This window comes from Oryx dammah, unplaced genomic scaffold (assembly GCF_014754425.2).
Source record: "Oryx dammah isolate SB20612 unplaced genomic scaffold, SCBI_Odam_1.1 HiC_scaffold_19, whole genome shotgun sequence".
NCBI lineage: Eukaryota > Metazoa > Chordata > Mammalia > Artiodactyla > Bovidae > Oryx > Oryx dammah.
This window is the reverse complement of record NW_024070203.1, coordinates 15937887-15953461: the sequence shown is the minus strand read 5'-3', so window position 1 is coordinate 15953461 and position 15575 is coordinate 15937887. Positions and strand designations below refer to the sequence as shown.

The following is a 15575-nucleotide window of genomic DNA, read 5'->3' as shown; positions in this document are numbered from 1 at the left end:
GTAGCACCTTCTCTTCTCCCAGCCACCACAGGACAGGGAGCCACCGCTGCCAGCCTGACGCTACCAAGAACCTGAGACTAAAGCCTGGCTGCAGAGGGTAGAGCTGAGAGGGGAGAGAGGCAGGTGCTGGTGAGACTGTCTGACGCCTGGCTCCAGCCCTGCCTGAAGCCCTCTCCTGGATTCTGTAGGTATATGTGCCATAAACCCCTCTTTGCCTAAGACAATCTGGGTCAGATGTTCTGAGGACTGCTTACGAAGAATCCTGATGGCTGGATCTGTTCATTTGCTCAACACACACGAGCACCTAAGGGCTGCAAAACAAAGGTCTCTCCAGGAGCTCGCAGACAGAGCAAAGGTGTATAATCACACTCCATAAATGAAAGGGAAGGAAGACGTGGAAGATGCTCCTGGCCGGCTAACCCAGCACCACTCTGCCCCCTTCTCCCTTCCCCACCTGCATTACAGAGATGGGGAGAGTCAAACCCTATGTCCTCGACCTCTCTTACAACCAGCAGTGGCCAGGAGATGCACTCCTGGTCAAGAAGACTGGGGCAGAAGTCCACTTGTGAGCCTGTCAAGATCATTTTTGCTATGCTAGTAAACAAAAGATAGGTGCCCTGGCCCTGGCCCTTCTTCCTTTATCCTATCCTGGATGTAGATGTGTCATCTGGAGCTGCAGCAGCCGTTTGGTCATCATGATGTAAGACAGCATTACAGAGAAGCCACCTGTTTCCAACTTTTTAATAAATAAAAAAAATAACCTCTTATTTGCTATCTACTACTAGATTTTCTACTCTTTGCCACTGAAACAATTGGTAATTATCCAGAAGGTGTAATTATTTCTATCTGGGGGGCTCAGGGAAAAGGTTTTACAGAAGAGATAATCTTTAAACTAAATCTTGGAAGATGACTGAATGCCGCCAGCCAGAGCAAGGGAGGGAAAGGCCCTGTGAGCAGGAGGCAGAGCTGAGCACAGAAATGAAACCTGCCATACAATCGGCCTGCTCAGTGTTTCCACGAGGGTGTATGGGGCTGGGGGTCCACGGGAACAAGGAAGGGCTTGCAGCCAGCTGGGAGACAGAGCAGCCACGGACAGTCCTGTGCGCCCCGCAAAGCAAGGGAGTGGAGGCGCTCCCGGGCCGGTGTGCAGGGGTGCACAGTCCACCAGACACGGCCAGGCGCCACGAGGCCCAGTCTGTCTCCATCACGCAGAGAGGCCACGGCTTGGCTGCGGAACCAGGCAGACACAGGCTGGAGCGGCTCTGCCGGTGGAAAGGCACGGGGCGATCGCCGTTCTGTCATGGCTCTGGTCTGACTCTCATCCACGAAACACGCTTCACAGGCGGCAGCTGAGACTTCACGAGGCGACGGACCAAATACACAGGCAGCCACAAACGGGAACCCTGCTGCAGATCTACATCCCTGCTCAGAAGAAAGCAGGCGCCAGGAGCGAGCCCGCCTCCCGTGCCCCGGCCAGCTTGTCCTACCTGACGATGGGCAGCTTGGTGAAGGGCACTGGGGGCAGCGTGAGCCCGTCTGGGAGGGTGAGGAGTTCCATGGTCCCGGGACACTTGGAGGTATAGTTCTCCAGGCTCTGTGTCACATCCTTTTTTTCTGATGAGAAAATAAAAATAAAGGTTACCTAAACCAAAGAAAAAGAAGGGGAGGGTGATTTGTTTTTGCTCTATTTTTTTGAGCAAAAATAACATTCTTAACCCAATACTTGACAGTCAAATAAGTCCAATCTTCTGACAGAAATAAAGGGGCAGTGACCACAGGAGACAAAAAGAATCCAGAAGCTTCATTCAATTTGTTTAAATAATCACTGGTGGCTGCCCCACATAAGGGTCTGTGGATAAAAAGGAAATTAAACTACCATCTCCTAGGAGATTTCATTTTCTGAGAGAATAAAACCTTATCAAATTTCAAGAAAGTCGATGGGCGGGCAGGCAGGACTAGAGAATTGGTACATTTTATTACTTAACAAATATTTTTCCAGCAATTACTAGGTACCAAGCAAAATGCCAGGGCCTGTCCCCAAGGAGTTCACAGTCCATCTATATAACAGATATTTAAGCAAATAATTACAAATCAATATTTTTATTTAAAAGTAAAGCTTTGTGAGATAAGCTAGCAGGGACGAGGGGAGGATGTAGGTAATAGCAAAAGTTTGCTTGTCACCCACAAGGGGCTCTAGACACAAGCTCACAGACTCTGTGATACCCCGGAGCTCAAGAGTGCTTCCTGCTGAAAAACCCATCGTAATTCGGGAAGGCAGGCATCGCTGTGCCCATTTTGCAAATGAGAAAACTGAGCCCAAATGAAGTGAAAGGCCATGTCAAGAATCCCAAGTTTGGGACTTCCCTGGTGGCTCCGTGGTAAAGAGTCTGCTTGCCAATTCAGGCGACACGGGCTTGATTTCTGGATTGGGAAGATGCCACATGCCTCAGAGCAACTGAGCCTGTGCACCGCAACTCCTGAGCCTGTGCTCCATAGCCTGGGCACTGCCACTACTGAGCCCACAGCCCGAGAGCCCTGTTCTGCCACAAGAGAAGCCACCGCAAAGAGAAGCCTGCACACAGCAACCAGAGAGCAGCCCCCACTCGCCACAACTAGAGAAAAGCTTGAGCAGCAACAAAGACTCAGAAGAGCCAAAAATAAAGAAATACATAAATAAAATTATATTTTAAAAAAAAATCCCGTGTTTGCTCCTCAGCCTGTGGCATCCTCACTCCCGCACTGTTTAGAAGAGCGAAGGCATCAGGATCAGAGGTCCACGCCCGCCTGCTTCCTGTCCCAGCTGGCAGGGAGGGCGGAGGACTCGGGGGGAACAGGGGAGCACAGCACAGGGGAGGGGATTCGGGCTGGGCAGTGAGGCTGGGTTCCAGGACTCGGTCTGGTTCCTCCCCGTCTGTGGGGTGACCACCTGAGCGGGAGCCCTGTCCTGCCATCTACAGAATGACCAAGAGGGAAACGAGATAACGGATTACAAACAGAGGCTGGTGGACGCAAGGCTGTGTGCGGAGGGACACTGATACTGTCACCACGTCACGGGGCCTGTGGGCACGGGAGGCTGGCATGGAGCATGCGAGGCCACACAGGGAAGCCACAAACTCCCGGACCAGAGACTGTACAAAACAACGGCCAGACGGGGACAGCCCAGTTCTCAGGCATGTGCATTAGTGGGTTAAGGGGTTTTCTGAATCTAAGCGTCATTCCTTAGGGAGCAGGAAGACAGGAAAGCAACCAGAATCAGTCTGCATATAATACAGTAATGCCAATCTGCAGCACAAACAAAATTCTTTAAACAATCAGATCATCTTCCGTTTACAGGCCGTAAATCTCCCAAGACAGCATATTGAAAAGCAGAGACATCATTTTACCAACAAAAGTCCATGTAGTCAAAGCTATGGTTTTTCCAGTAGTCATGTACGTACGTGAGAGTGGGACCATAAAGAAGGCTGAGCCCCGAAGAACTAATGCTTTTGAACAGTGGTGTTGCAGAAGACTCTTGAGAGTCCCTTGGACTGCAAGGAGATCCAACCGGTCAATCCTAAAGGAAATCAGTCCTGAATATTCACTGGAGGGCACTGATGCTGAAGCTGAAGCTCCAGCACTTTGGCCACTCGATGTAAAAAGCCAACTCACTGGAAAAGACCTTGATGCTGGGAAAGACTGAGGGCAGGAGGAGAAGGGGGCGACAGGATGAGACAGTTGGATGGCATCACAGACTCGATGGACGTGAGTCTGAGCAAACTCTGGGAGGGAGTGAAGGACAGGGAAGCCTGGCCTGCTGCAGTCCATGGGGTCGCAAAGAGTTGGACATGACTTGGCAACTGAACAACAACAAAATCTCCCAAAGGGCTCCCACTGAGAGCACTTAAGTGACCTAACTTGCATTATGTTGGGCAGAGCACTCATGGGTTAGGCACCTGATTACGTGGAGCTATGCTCTCCCAGTAAGCCCTGCTGAAATGAAGACAGAGATGAACCTGTGAGTGACGCTCAATGCCTCCTGCAAAGTTACCCGAGGAGGAATGGTACCGAGCCGTCCTGCTGGCCGGCTGCAGTTAACAGGACAGACACGGTGGGGACATGCACAGCCATGGGCCTCACTGCAGGGTCTCTGGCTGGGAACCTCCCCTGTCTGTCTTAGCCTCTCCTTTTGGGCACTTCTCCCGGGCAGGATTTCCCACGTGGGGGGTATCAGGCCGGCTGTGGAAGCCAGGTAAAGAGTAAACACATGCTCACTTATTTCCCTCGGTCTCAACAGACCCCTGCTCTCCAGCCGAGCCCATGACTCCAGCCACATGTGTTTGCCTTCTCCTCCATCACGGGAAATCCTAACTGTTCTCTAGAGATGACAGACGGGCAGCCACCTGCCTCTGGAGCACAACAGGGGCTACAGGGACACAACCAACTCATGAGCTGCTTTCCAGCTAACTCTTCCAGAAGTGATCCGCACTGGTAAGGCAACACGCCTGCCACAGGGAGAACAGGGCTGGCTTCCAGGAGCATGGACCGTCACACAGCTTCATGTGAGTCTGCAATGGGGGGACACAGGGTTCCTCAGAGACACGTGACATCTGCTGTAGAAACTTCACAACTGACTACAGAGGATGAACACACGGTTGCTGGGCAGAAAAGGAGGCTTCGTGTCCAGGGGAAGAAACGTAGAAACCCTCAGGATGGAAGCGGACAGAGCAAGCTCTGCAGATCCGCTGCAGGCGGCCTGCACGTGCACGGCACGGTCCACGGGGCCAGCGCTGTCCTTAGCACAAAGCACTAGGAAACACCTGCGTCATTAGGACGAGTCCACGCACTGAGCACGTGCTTTGGGCCAGATCCCACCCTAGGCCCCTCAGAGGTGAGGCCCCGGGGTTTACAGCAGAACTCCAAAGCCTCTCCATCCAAAACAGGCGTGCAACACCCTCCCACAAAGTTCCTGCCCTGGAGGGAGGGTCTGGGCATCATCATCTCCTTTTGAAAGGTGATCAAAATGAACTCAGGGTCAGTCTAGGAAATTCGATTGTGGATTGGTGTTAAATACTATCAAAAATAATCATTAATACTGGGGTATAATATTAACATTGTGATTCTATTAGAAAATGTCCGGGTTTTTTTTAGCAATGCATACTAAAGCACGAAGGTGTGAAATGGAATGATGCCTCTGGGATTTTTCTTTAAAATAATTCAACAAATAGGAAAAGTCAGAGATGAAGAAAGTGAAAGTCGCTCAGTTGTGTCTCTTTGTGACCCCATGGACCATACAGTCCATGGAATTCTCCAGGCCAGAATACTGGAGTGGGTAGCCATCCCTTCTCCAGGGATCTTCCCAACCCAGGGATCGAACACAGGTCTCCTGCATTGTGAGCAGATTCTTTACCAGCTGAGCCACCAGGGAAGCCCAGAGATGAAGTAAATATATAAAAATCTTGATACTTTAGAATCTGGGTGACTGTTACATGGGAATTCATTTTATTGTGCTTTATACTACTATGTTGAAATTCTTTCATGGTAAAATATTTAATGAGCTTGATGCAGTGAAATGATTTGCTCCAGGTCATACAGACAGGAACAGATTTGAGATTCAACCCCAGTTGGCTGAGTCTTCCTGTCCCCACAGATCAGGCCTGATGACAGAGACCCAGTGTTACCGAACCAAACACAGAAAGTCAAGGCCACGGTGGCTGCTCACCTCTGTTCCACATGCCAAGCTGGGAGGAAGCCTGGGATCAATCCTCCTAACGACAGGGCCACTGGGACGTGACGAGTCCTTAATGAATGTCACTAAAAATCAACCATCTTAGCCTACACTGGCTGCCGTCACAAAGCACCATCGATCCTAACTTGAACAGTAAACATTTACTTCTCACAGTTCTGGACACTAGGAGGCCCGAGATCAAGGTGCCAGTTCCTGGCTTGCAGATGTCCACTTCTCACTGTGACCTCACCTGGCCTTTCCTCAGGTGCGTGGGCACAGAGGGAGGAAGGGCCCCCCCTTGACCTAACCTAAACCAGTCACTCCCAAAGACTGCCCCCGACAACACCACCACCCTGGGAGTCAGGAGTGCAACATGAGTCTGGAGCGGACGCCAACATGCAGCAGCATCAGTGGGTCTTGCTCAGTTCCAACCAGAACATCCAATGATCACTTCGCCCAAACTGGAACACCTGAGACACTTGAGAGCTTTTTCCATCCGAGAAACTGAAGAAATCATACAAATAGGACATTTTTAATAAAAGCCTAGTTATCACCTAACCAGACTGTTCCTTACAGGAGTAGAAAATACTATCATCAAGACTTCTGGCCACTGGCCATTTGCCATTGCAGGACTCAACACCGACATGAAACCCAGCACATCGTGACTTCACACCTTGACTGTTCTGGTCTCTCCTAAGTAATAATCTGAGACAGCTGTGTGTGCAGTAGGTCAGTCATGATACTATAAACAGGTAGAGAAGAGAAAGAAGTATTGGATTGGCCACAAAGTTCGTTCTGGTTCTTCCATAATACAGAAAATCAGTAAGATGTTATGGAAAATTTTTTTGGCCAAGCTAATGTATCTTTTCTTCCAAATCTGAACTAAGAAAACTGATGAAGGAAGGTGGGGGAGAGGGGAGAATACAGAGGAAAAGCACAGACGTGACCTGAAACTGTCTGAACGACGCTTCCAGGATCGATGCCAGGGCCTCCATGTGGCGCCAGCTCTGTCGTCTTTGCTGTGCTGACTCAGAAGCAGCCACAGACCCAGAGGTGGCCTGCCAGCTTCCTCAGCAGCAACGATCACCAAGCGCTTCACCCCCCTCCCACCGTGGCCAGGTGATCACCTGACCCCCAGCCCCCGCCCACCACACTCTGACACCCACGCAAGGTGGTGCTAACAGGCTAACATCACAGCTTCTCTCCATTCACTCAGAAAACACCCTTAACGATGACTCTGGGCATTACTTGCCGTCCCTTTGGGTCATAAACATGATGGAGTGATGCCGAAGACCACCGTAGGACCCTCGGGCACTGCCGGTGGGATGTAAAACGAAGCAGCCACTGCGGACAACAGTGTGGGGCCCCTCAAACAGCTGAGCACTGAGTTTCTATGGGATCCACCCAGAAGAAAGGACTCAGGCGGACACCTGTACACCATGCTCACAGCAGCACTGTTCACAACTGCCCGGAAGCAGAAACAACCCAAAGGTCTGTCAATGGATGAATAAACAAAGTGTGCTACGTACATAAAATGGAACGTGACTCAGCCTTATACAGGAGGAACACTCCAATCTGTGCTCCAGCAAAGAGGCACCTTAAGGACAACACGATGAGGAAAATAAGCCAGTCCCAAAAAGAAAAGTACACTATGATTCCACTTACAGAAGGTACCTAGAACGGTCAAATCCATAGACGGACAGCAGAGTAGGGGCTACCAGGAGCTGGTAGCAGGGATCAGAAATATTGTTTAGTGGGTCCAGGGCTACTGTTTGATAAAAAAAGAAAAGTTCCAGAAGTAGAGAGTGGTGATGACTGAGCAACACAATGAATGCCCTCAACGCCAATGAACCGTACACTCAGGGACTTCCCTGGGGGCCTACCAGCTGAGACTCCATGCTCCCAATGCAGGGGGCACAGGTTCATTCCCTGGCTGGGAACCAGATTCCACAGGCCGCAACTGGGGATCCTGCATGCGGCAGTGAAGACTCGGTGCAGCCAAATCAATAAATAAACAAAAGCAAATATTAAACAAAGACAGAATAGCAAATCTTCTGCTTATCTTCCCACAATTTTTTAAAATCAATGAAAAAACGGTAACATTGTGTGCCGGGCAGTTAAAGGTCCTAGAGATAGAGATGTTTAGACACGACCAAGGATGCCACAATCTAATTAATCTATTTATTATCTATGACTTAGAGTAAAAGGGATTTGATGTCAGAGAGGATATAGGAGCTGCAGAAGATGCGGGATTCAAGCCTGGGACCAAGCGGAAGGGCTGCAGAGTCCAGGTGGAGGTCAGGGTCACTGAGCATGAGGCAAACACGGGATGAGAGAGGGCCAGGGGTCTTCTGATGCAAAGAAAGACAGCCCACCCAGACAGCCTCAGTAAGTGACATTACAGAGAACACACAGGTATCATGAAACATAATATCCAGCCAGTGAAGCGTCTTACAAGCAAGAAAAATGAACTTGGCTTTCCCTCACTCCACAGACACATCCAGGAAGCACAATGGTCCAACCACAAAGGCTGCGAGAGCCATGTGCCACCACTACAAAGATGAACGATCTGCCAAACCAGCAGCTACAGAGTAAGTCCTGTCGTGTACCGGGAAAACAAGCCTCTCCGTGACGTGAGGCGGACTGACTCAGATCACCCTGCGCTGAGCCACTAACTGCTCCCCGTCAGTGGCACTTTCTACTTGCTTTTCAGTTAATTTATGTGGTGACGGGTTGCAGGCCCTGAGAAGCAATCATTCAACTAAATATTTTCCCTTGTTTATAGACATGTTCTACCAAAACGAAAGGCCATGATGTGAAGCCATCAACTTGTTACATAACCAGCCATTTAAAACACTACCTAGAAACTGTGTAAATATCTCTAGAGATCTCAATATAACTCCCAGAAGAGAAGATGATCTTAAGAATCGAGACTCAATAAATGATTAGCAAGAAACTACACAGCCAATTATGAGGTAATGGTTAGATAAGCTATGGTGCAGAAACATAATGCAAACATAGGCAATCATTAAAAACGGCATTTATAAAGAATCTGCAGCATGAAAAATATGATATGCAGAGAGTCGGGATTCAAACAATATTTTTGAAAAAATAGAAAACAATACAAAAGAAATACATAAAATATCAATGGTGTGTGTATTTGCCCATGTAGGGTTATATACAATTTTTCCTTTCTGTTTATATCTTTCAAGACTTCTAAAAGAAGCATATACTATTTGTATAGTAAAAGTTATTCTGGGACTTCCCTGGCGTCTAGTGGTTAAGACTCTGTGATCATAATGCAGGAAGCATGGGTTTGATCCCTGATAGGGGAACCAAAATCTCTCCTGACGCACAGCGTGGCCAAAAAAACCCCAAAACTACTTAAAATTGAGTTTTCAGAGAGCTTTGTGAATGAAAGTCAGCACCCGTTCATCGACATTCCCTAGCAGTGAAGAACACAGCGCCCTAAAACGTCAGTGGAGGAAGGCATGTTGAGGGTCCCTGCCCTGACAGAGGCGGTTTCTATACGGACATCGACAGCCCTTCCCAGCGCCACTGCCGCCCTCGGAAATGCTCGGAAACCACAGCAGCACAGCAAGCGACACTGAATGAGGACTCCCCGTCCACCAGGCACTGCGCCAGCAGCCCGCACGCGCTACATCATTAAATCATCCCAGCACCTCATGGAGGAGAGCCACTGCTCTCCCGGCTTCACGGATGAGCAAACTGAAGCTTAGACAGGTCTTAATCTGGGTCAGAGTGCCTTCTACTTCCCCAGCAGGCTCTCACTTGTCATCAGCTGCCATCAGACGCTCAGCCATCTCCCTTTCTTCTAAAACTACTTCATATTTCATTCAACGTTCCTTTAACAAAGACCAACTCTCTGCCCTATGAACGGAAAAGCCCTCCCTTAAAGTGCTCGGCTGGATCCCCTCACCTTCAAGGACCACGAGATCTCCTAAATCCTCAGCCTCCCTCAATGCCTGGTGGGGTCTCAGTGAATACATACAAAGAAATAATTTGGGAAAGGAGTCATTGGAAAAGACTTTGATGCTGGGAGGGATTGGGGGCAGGAGGAGAAGGGGACGACCGAGGATGAGATGGCTGGATGGCATCACGGACTCGATGGACGTGAATCTGAATGAACTCCGGGAGTTGGTAATGGACAGGGAGGCCTGGTGTGCTGCGATTCATGGGGTCGCAAACAGTTGGACACGACTGAGCGACTGAACTGAACATTAAATTAATTCAGTTCCGCATTTATCGACTATCTTCCTGGTAAAAAAACATTGTCCAAAATGATGAAAGGTGAGTAAGCAAGACCTGGTCTGATCCCCAAGGAGCCAGTAATCTAGTGAGGGAACCAAGTGATGAAATTAATCTCAGGACATAATGAAACAGTGCGCTTAATTGAGAATCAGGTAAAGTAATAAAGAGGTGAAGAGGAAGGAATTATTACTCTCTTAATAACATTGGAAACAGGAAAAGTACAAGGACTGTGCAAGCTACCATAAAAGAACATGGAAAAAAATGATTTTAAAGGTCCAAAATATATGAAATACAGATAACATAAATAGAATTAGGCTGAAAAGATGGCTTGAGTTCAAACCCTGAGTATCCTTGAGATGGAGCTGGCCTTTACTAAGCAGAGGATGGGCAGTCACTGCAGGTTCTTAAGGAAGAGAAGGATGTGATTTAGTTTGCATTTCAAGGAGATAATTCTGGCTTCAGTGCGAAGAGTGGATCAAGAGCAGAGTAAGAACAGGACACGATGTTAGGAGCCAATCCAAGAAACAGGTGTTGAGAGTCTAGCTTTTATACAGAGATTGGAGAAACAATAAGGTCCTACTACAAAGCACAGAAAACTATAATCAACACCCTATGATAAATCATGATGGAAAAGAATATTTTTTTAAATGTATGTCTATGTACAACTGAGTCACTTTGCTATACAGCAGAAATTAGCACAACACTGTAAATCAATGATATTTCAATTTTTAAAAAACTGACTTAAAGTACAGGCCAAACAATAAGAGGTATAAAAGAAATAAACAAATAAACATTAGAAATTTTAAAAAAATAAAAGTCTGGACCAGGGAAATGATGGTGGAAGGGGGAAGAGGAATCCCATGGGAGAAAACGTCAAGCATTTAGAACAGCTAAGGAACGCATCCAGGCAACACACAGGACAGAGGAGAGATGGAACGACATGAGGAGGACTCCAACAAGCTTCAAGCCTCCGAGAGTAAGAAAACGGCAACACCCTCAAGGGAGAGGACTGACGCAACGGAGGCTCCCACGCCATTCGAAGGACACACCAGCCTTCACTTGGAAACTGAAGCTCAGAGGTCAGCAGCGGATGTGCAACTTGTGAAACCAGGAGCAAAACGTTAGATTGAAAACAAGAACGCCGAGAGCTTAACTTTCAAAGCCTCACCACAAATCTTCACAGACCCTTTCAAATGTACGCATTCATTGATCCACTTTGTCATTTCTAGTTTTTAAAGACCTTGTTTTTCGTAACTTAAATAATCACTTTTGGGGGAACGTTAACTTCACAGTGTTTTTAAGCTGAAAGTTTCTTTTCCAGCTGCTGCAGTTTCTTCCCCAAGGAAGTGTGTGAAACAATCGCACTTCTGCATCCCAGCACTGAAACTAAAAAAAGAAAAAAATCTTTTGGATTTTATGACATATGATCACAGGTACAACATAATGAAAGACTTCGCTCTGCAGACACTCCTAATGTGTCCGATCCACCACAGTGCAGGAGGCCCCTAGTCCCGGATGCTGAGGGCCACCCCACTGTCCGCTCTGCAGCAGAGAGCTGACGCGGAGCTGATGGCAGAGACGGGAAGGGGAAAACGAGAGAAATGAAGGAATGGGAACACTCCACCAGGAATGTCTGCAAGACACCTAACTCCTCTGCTTCCTTGCCCTCCCTCAGCCCCAGGACACAGGGAAGTGGGCCTCAGGGTCCATCCAGTCAGGATGAAGCCGCAGGGAGAGGCTTTTCCCAGGCCAAGGCCCAACCCACACTGACGCTGGCAATGGAAATCTTCTCATGCATTTTCCTGGGGCTGAGCAGCAGAGCAATGAGCTGGTGATAAAATGAAGGAGAAACTGAATAAGTTGAGTCTGACATTTCCTATCTCATCCCATCCTTGTCTTTCAAGCAAATGACAACTGCTTCTGAGCTCGGAGATGGCCTCGGTGCAGAGACAAACCAGAAGTGTGGTCTCTGACACCCCCCATGCAGGCTCTTATGGGTCACCTTCAACAAGGTCATCAGTCACCCGGCACACTCAGGCAAGAGGTGACAGTTGAGGCCAACAAAACAAGAGCATGGACTTCAGAGCCCACAGCCAGGGTCCAAACCCCAGTTTCTCCAAATACCACACAGCAAGCAGCCCTCAGGCATATTAGCCCACTTCCTCCCATGCGGGTATGAACCAGGCCCAACCCTGTGAGTTTCCGAGATCAGGGCAGATGGGGCGCCTTCACGGAGGCATGGCCGTGGATGAGCTCACCTCCTATGTGTCCATTTCCTCACTGTAAAATAAGCCCAAGCCCAGCAGCTACCCCTGTGGGAAACTGTGAGGATTAGGGGAACTCCCACCCATAAGGGCACAGAATACAGAAGGTGCACACAACTGCCACACACTCTCAGGACCAAGAAATCTGTGTTAGGGTAACTCCTGGTCATCGTGTCTGCACCCAGAAGGTGCTGAAATTGAGCAAAGATAGAAGAGGCAGACACTTAAAAACAAACAAACACTGGCTGAGAGAGTGAGAAAATGAATCAATTGAGCTTTGGGAGTGCGGGATTGCAACATATGAGCACCGGATCACGAGAAGGTGAGGACGCCGCCGCCTGGAAAGCAGAACTGAGAGCTCAGACTGAGGACTAGGTGACCGGAGGTGCGGGAGCAGTCGGAGAGGGAGTGTGGGCCGGAGCCTCACGCACCCAGCTCGGGACCTCCTCTGCCCCGCCTCCTGCTGGCCGGGAGTGCGCCCATTTCCTCAGCAGTCCCGGGAGGAGCGGTGAGCACCAGACACGCGGTCAGCCGCCAAACACAGGGTGCTGCTGCTGACACTGGAACCCGTCTCACTAGTTGCTGAGTCACTGAGTCGTGCCCGACTCATCGTGACCCCATGGACTGCAGCACGCCAGGCTTCCCTGTCCTTCACCATCTCCTGAAGTTTGCTCAGACTCATGTCCATCGAGTCGGTGAGGCCATCCAACCATCTCACCCTCTGTCATCCCCTGTCCTCCCACCCTCAATCTTTCCCAGCATCAGGTTCTTCTCCAATCAGTCAGCTTTTCGCATCAGATGGCCAAAATCCACATTTGAACAAAGGGAGACTGAGCTAAGCAATAAGGAAGGAGTTGATACGACTGCCTTCCAATAGCGCAGACACTCTGCTGGGTATGGAGGGTCTCAATCCATCCTTGAATTGTTCCTGCCTTAGAGGTGAATGAAGTCAGCCTGAGAGCAGGTGCGGAGCTGCTTCGGCTCCTGCCGCTCCCTCTGCTGCCACGCCCACCCATCCAGGCTCCTCTCCACGAGCGAGAAAGCCCAGCCAGAGCCAAGCATCCTTCCCCAGTCCGGTTTGCGGGATCTTAGTTCCCCAGCCAGGGATCGAACCTGGACCATGGCAGCGAAAACATCGAGTCCTACCCACTGGATCGCCAGGGAATTCCCTCTCGGCAGTCGTCTTACTTCCTCTGAATCCATCTACAGCACGACAAAGACCATCCTCCTCCCCTCACCCACAGATCTGTCCTTTCTCCCCCTGGGGAGAGGGGTTATGCAGACTGACAGCAAAGCCTTGAGATTCAGGATCAATAGGCCCCTTGACCTCTGTACCTTCCTGAGTGCCACTAACGTTATCCCCCTACATGCATGAAGCATGACCGACACGTAAGAGAGCCGCGGACACCGGGTCACTGGAGGGGAACACAGACTCGCCAGTGTGCAGGGGCCACAGCCGGCCAGGCTCGGTCATCAGCTAGGAGCACACATGGGCACCATCCAACACCCCAGCCTTGGCACAGCATCAAACCCCCTATGTAACACGGCCAAAGATAAAGGTTCCCCCATCCGTCTCCATCTAGCTATGAAAATCCTGCAGAGAAATTCTCTCTTTATACCTTTAACAGGTTACTCTGCTGCTAAAACTCCTGATAAGATCCACCCAAAGCTCTTTAAGCTGGAAAGAGCGGTACAGCCTTATGGGGAGAAACATTGACTTCTCAAGTAGGTGAAGTAAGGGACAAGGCTAATGTTTATCGAGCTTCTACTACTGCAGGCAGGATGCCAAGTGGCTGCTACACATTATTTCCGATAATCCTCCAGCTAAACAGACATTATCTTCTTAATCTTATAATTGAAAGTAATGTAATGTAATTACTTACATTACTTAGTAATGTAAGTAAATTGTCAAAGGTTACATTCAATCAGTAGAAGACACAGGAGGCAAACCCAGGTCTGCCTCAACCTAAGGACCCTGACCCAGACGTCTCTCTGCACTGTGCCCCTTGAGGACACAAGGCTGTACTATCCCCATTCTACACACAGAGCGGTCCAGGCCAGGGACACCAGCATCTTGTCCAAGGCCGCTCAACTACCCCATGGACGACACATACAATCCTCAAGACAGAAAACTGGACATTTCCCCAGTTTAAAACCTGCATATGTTAAAACACTTCAGAAGCCAGAAACAAATCAACACAAGTGATAACAATTATGACGTACTAAGCATATATTACGTTTCAGGCTTTTATAAACATGTCTCCACCACCTAAACCAGCAGAGCAAGGCAGACGTGATCCTCACTTTCCCAATGAGAACACAATGCAGAGAAAACAAGCAATTCCCTTTACCCAGCAGGTACTGAGCCCCTGTGAGCCAGACTTTGTGCTAGGCTGGGGCCTGGCGGGGTAAAAAGTCTCCATTCCAGCTGTCCCGCCTTTAGGCATGGATCACTATGGATAAACATCAGCTTTGGGTAGATCACTTTATGATCCGCGTGGAAGACAGAAGAGAGAGAGTGACTTGAGAGGCAAAGAGATGCCGTAGAAGGTGTCGCCACACCCCAGACCAGGACGGCAGCCTGCCCCGGAGAGTGCACGCTGGCACTTCATGCAGCAGGTGGGGAAGTAGGCCCGCACTCCACTACTGGAGAGCACACACCGTCCAGACCACCAAACCCCATGGGACTAAAATGCTTCGAGAAGGTACAGAAGGCCCTTCTCAACGCCACCCCAGGACGTTCTATTTTGGTTCGCCAAAAACTTGGCAAATTAGTATTTTTCCCATAACTAGTAAAAATGCACTAATATATTTGGGCTTTTGACATACTGATAGTTTTTCTTCACCTCATTATTTTACATGTATGATTTTTTCCTACTGAGAATGCATTTTATTAGCAGGTACTTATTATGCTGCCCTCCAGGGCATTTATCTCAACACACAACTAAAACGAAGTCAGAAGCTTCTCTTCATTTCTTCTGGGTTTTTGTTCAACTCCTTCTGCCTATTTCTGAACAAACAAAAGAGACTATATAAACTGCAATGGAAACAAATTACAGCCCTTTATTGAAGAGCTCCCACCCGGCCTCAGTGACATAACAATTCATGCGCTCAGCCTCCCGTCTCCTCCACCCAGGTGAAAGATGGAGCATATTAACCCAAAACCCCCGAAAAAACCATGTATACCATCTGGGGGAAAACGCAAGAGAATGAACATGTCAGGAATGGAAAGCAGGAAGCTGAGGAATACCTATCACCGGAACAATACAAAAATTACGGCCTTTGTCTTTGGGTGTGGATTTGGCTATTTGGTTCAAATAAGGCTTAGCCCTTGT

At 48.9% G+C, this 15575-nt stretch overlaps 1 protein-coding gene across 4 annotated transcripts in view; it reads right to left on the bottom strand.

Annotated features, from left to right (window-relative positions):
* The window catches only part of TRAPPC9 (trafficking protein particle complex subunit 9), a 383632-nt gene that overhangs the window by 307094 nt on the left and 60963 nt on the right, over window positions 1-15575 (bottom strand). For all 4 annotated transcript variants that reach the window (XM_040261742.1, XM_040261741.1, XM_040261743.1 and 1 more), the window contains one exon: window positions 1488-1614. In XM_040261742.1, coding sequence (XP_040117676.1) covers window positions 1488-1614 — 127 coding nt within the window. The remainder of the gene's footprint in view (window positions 1-1487; window positions 1615-15575) is intronic.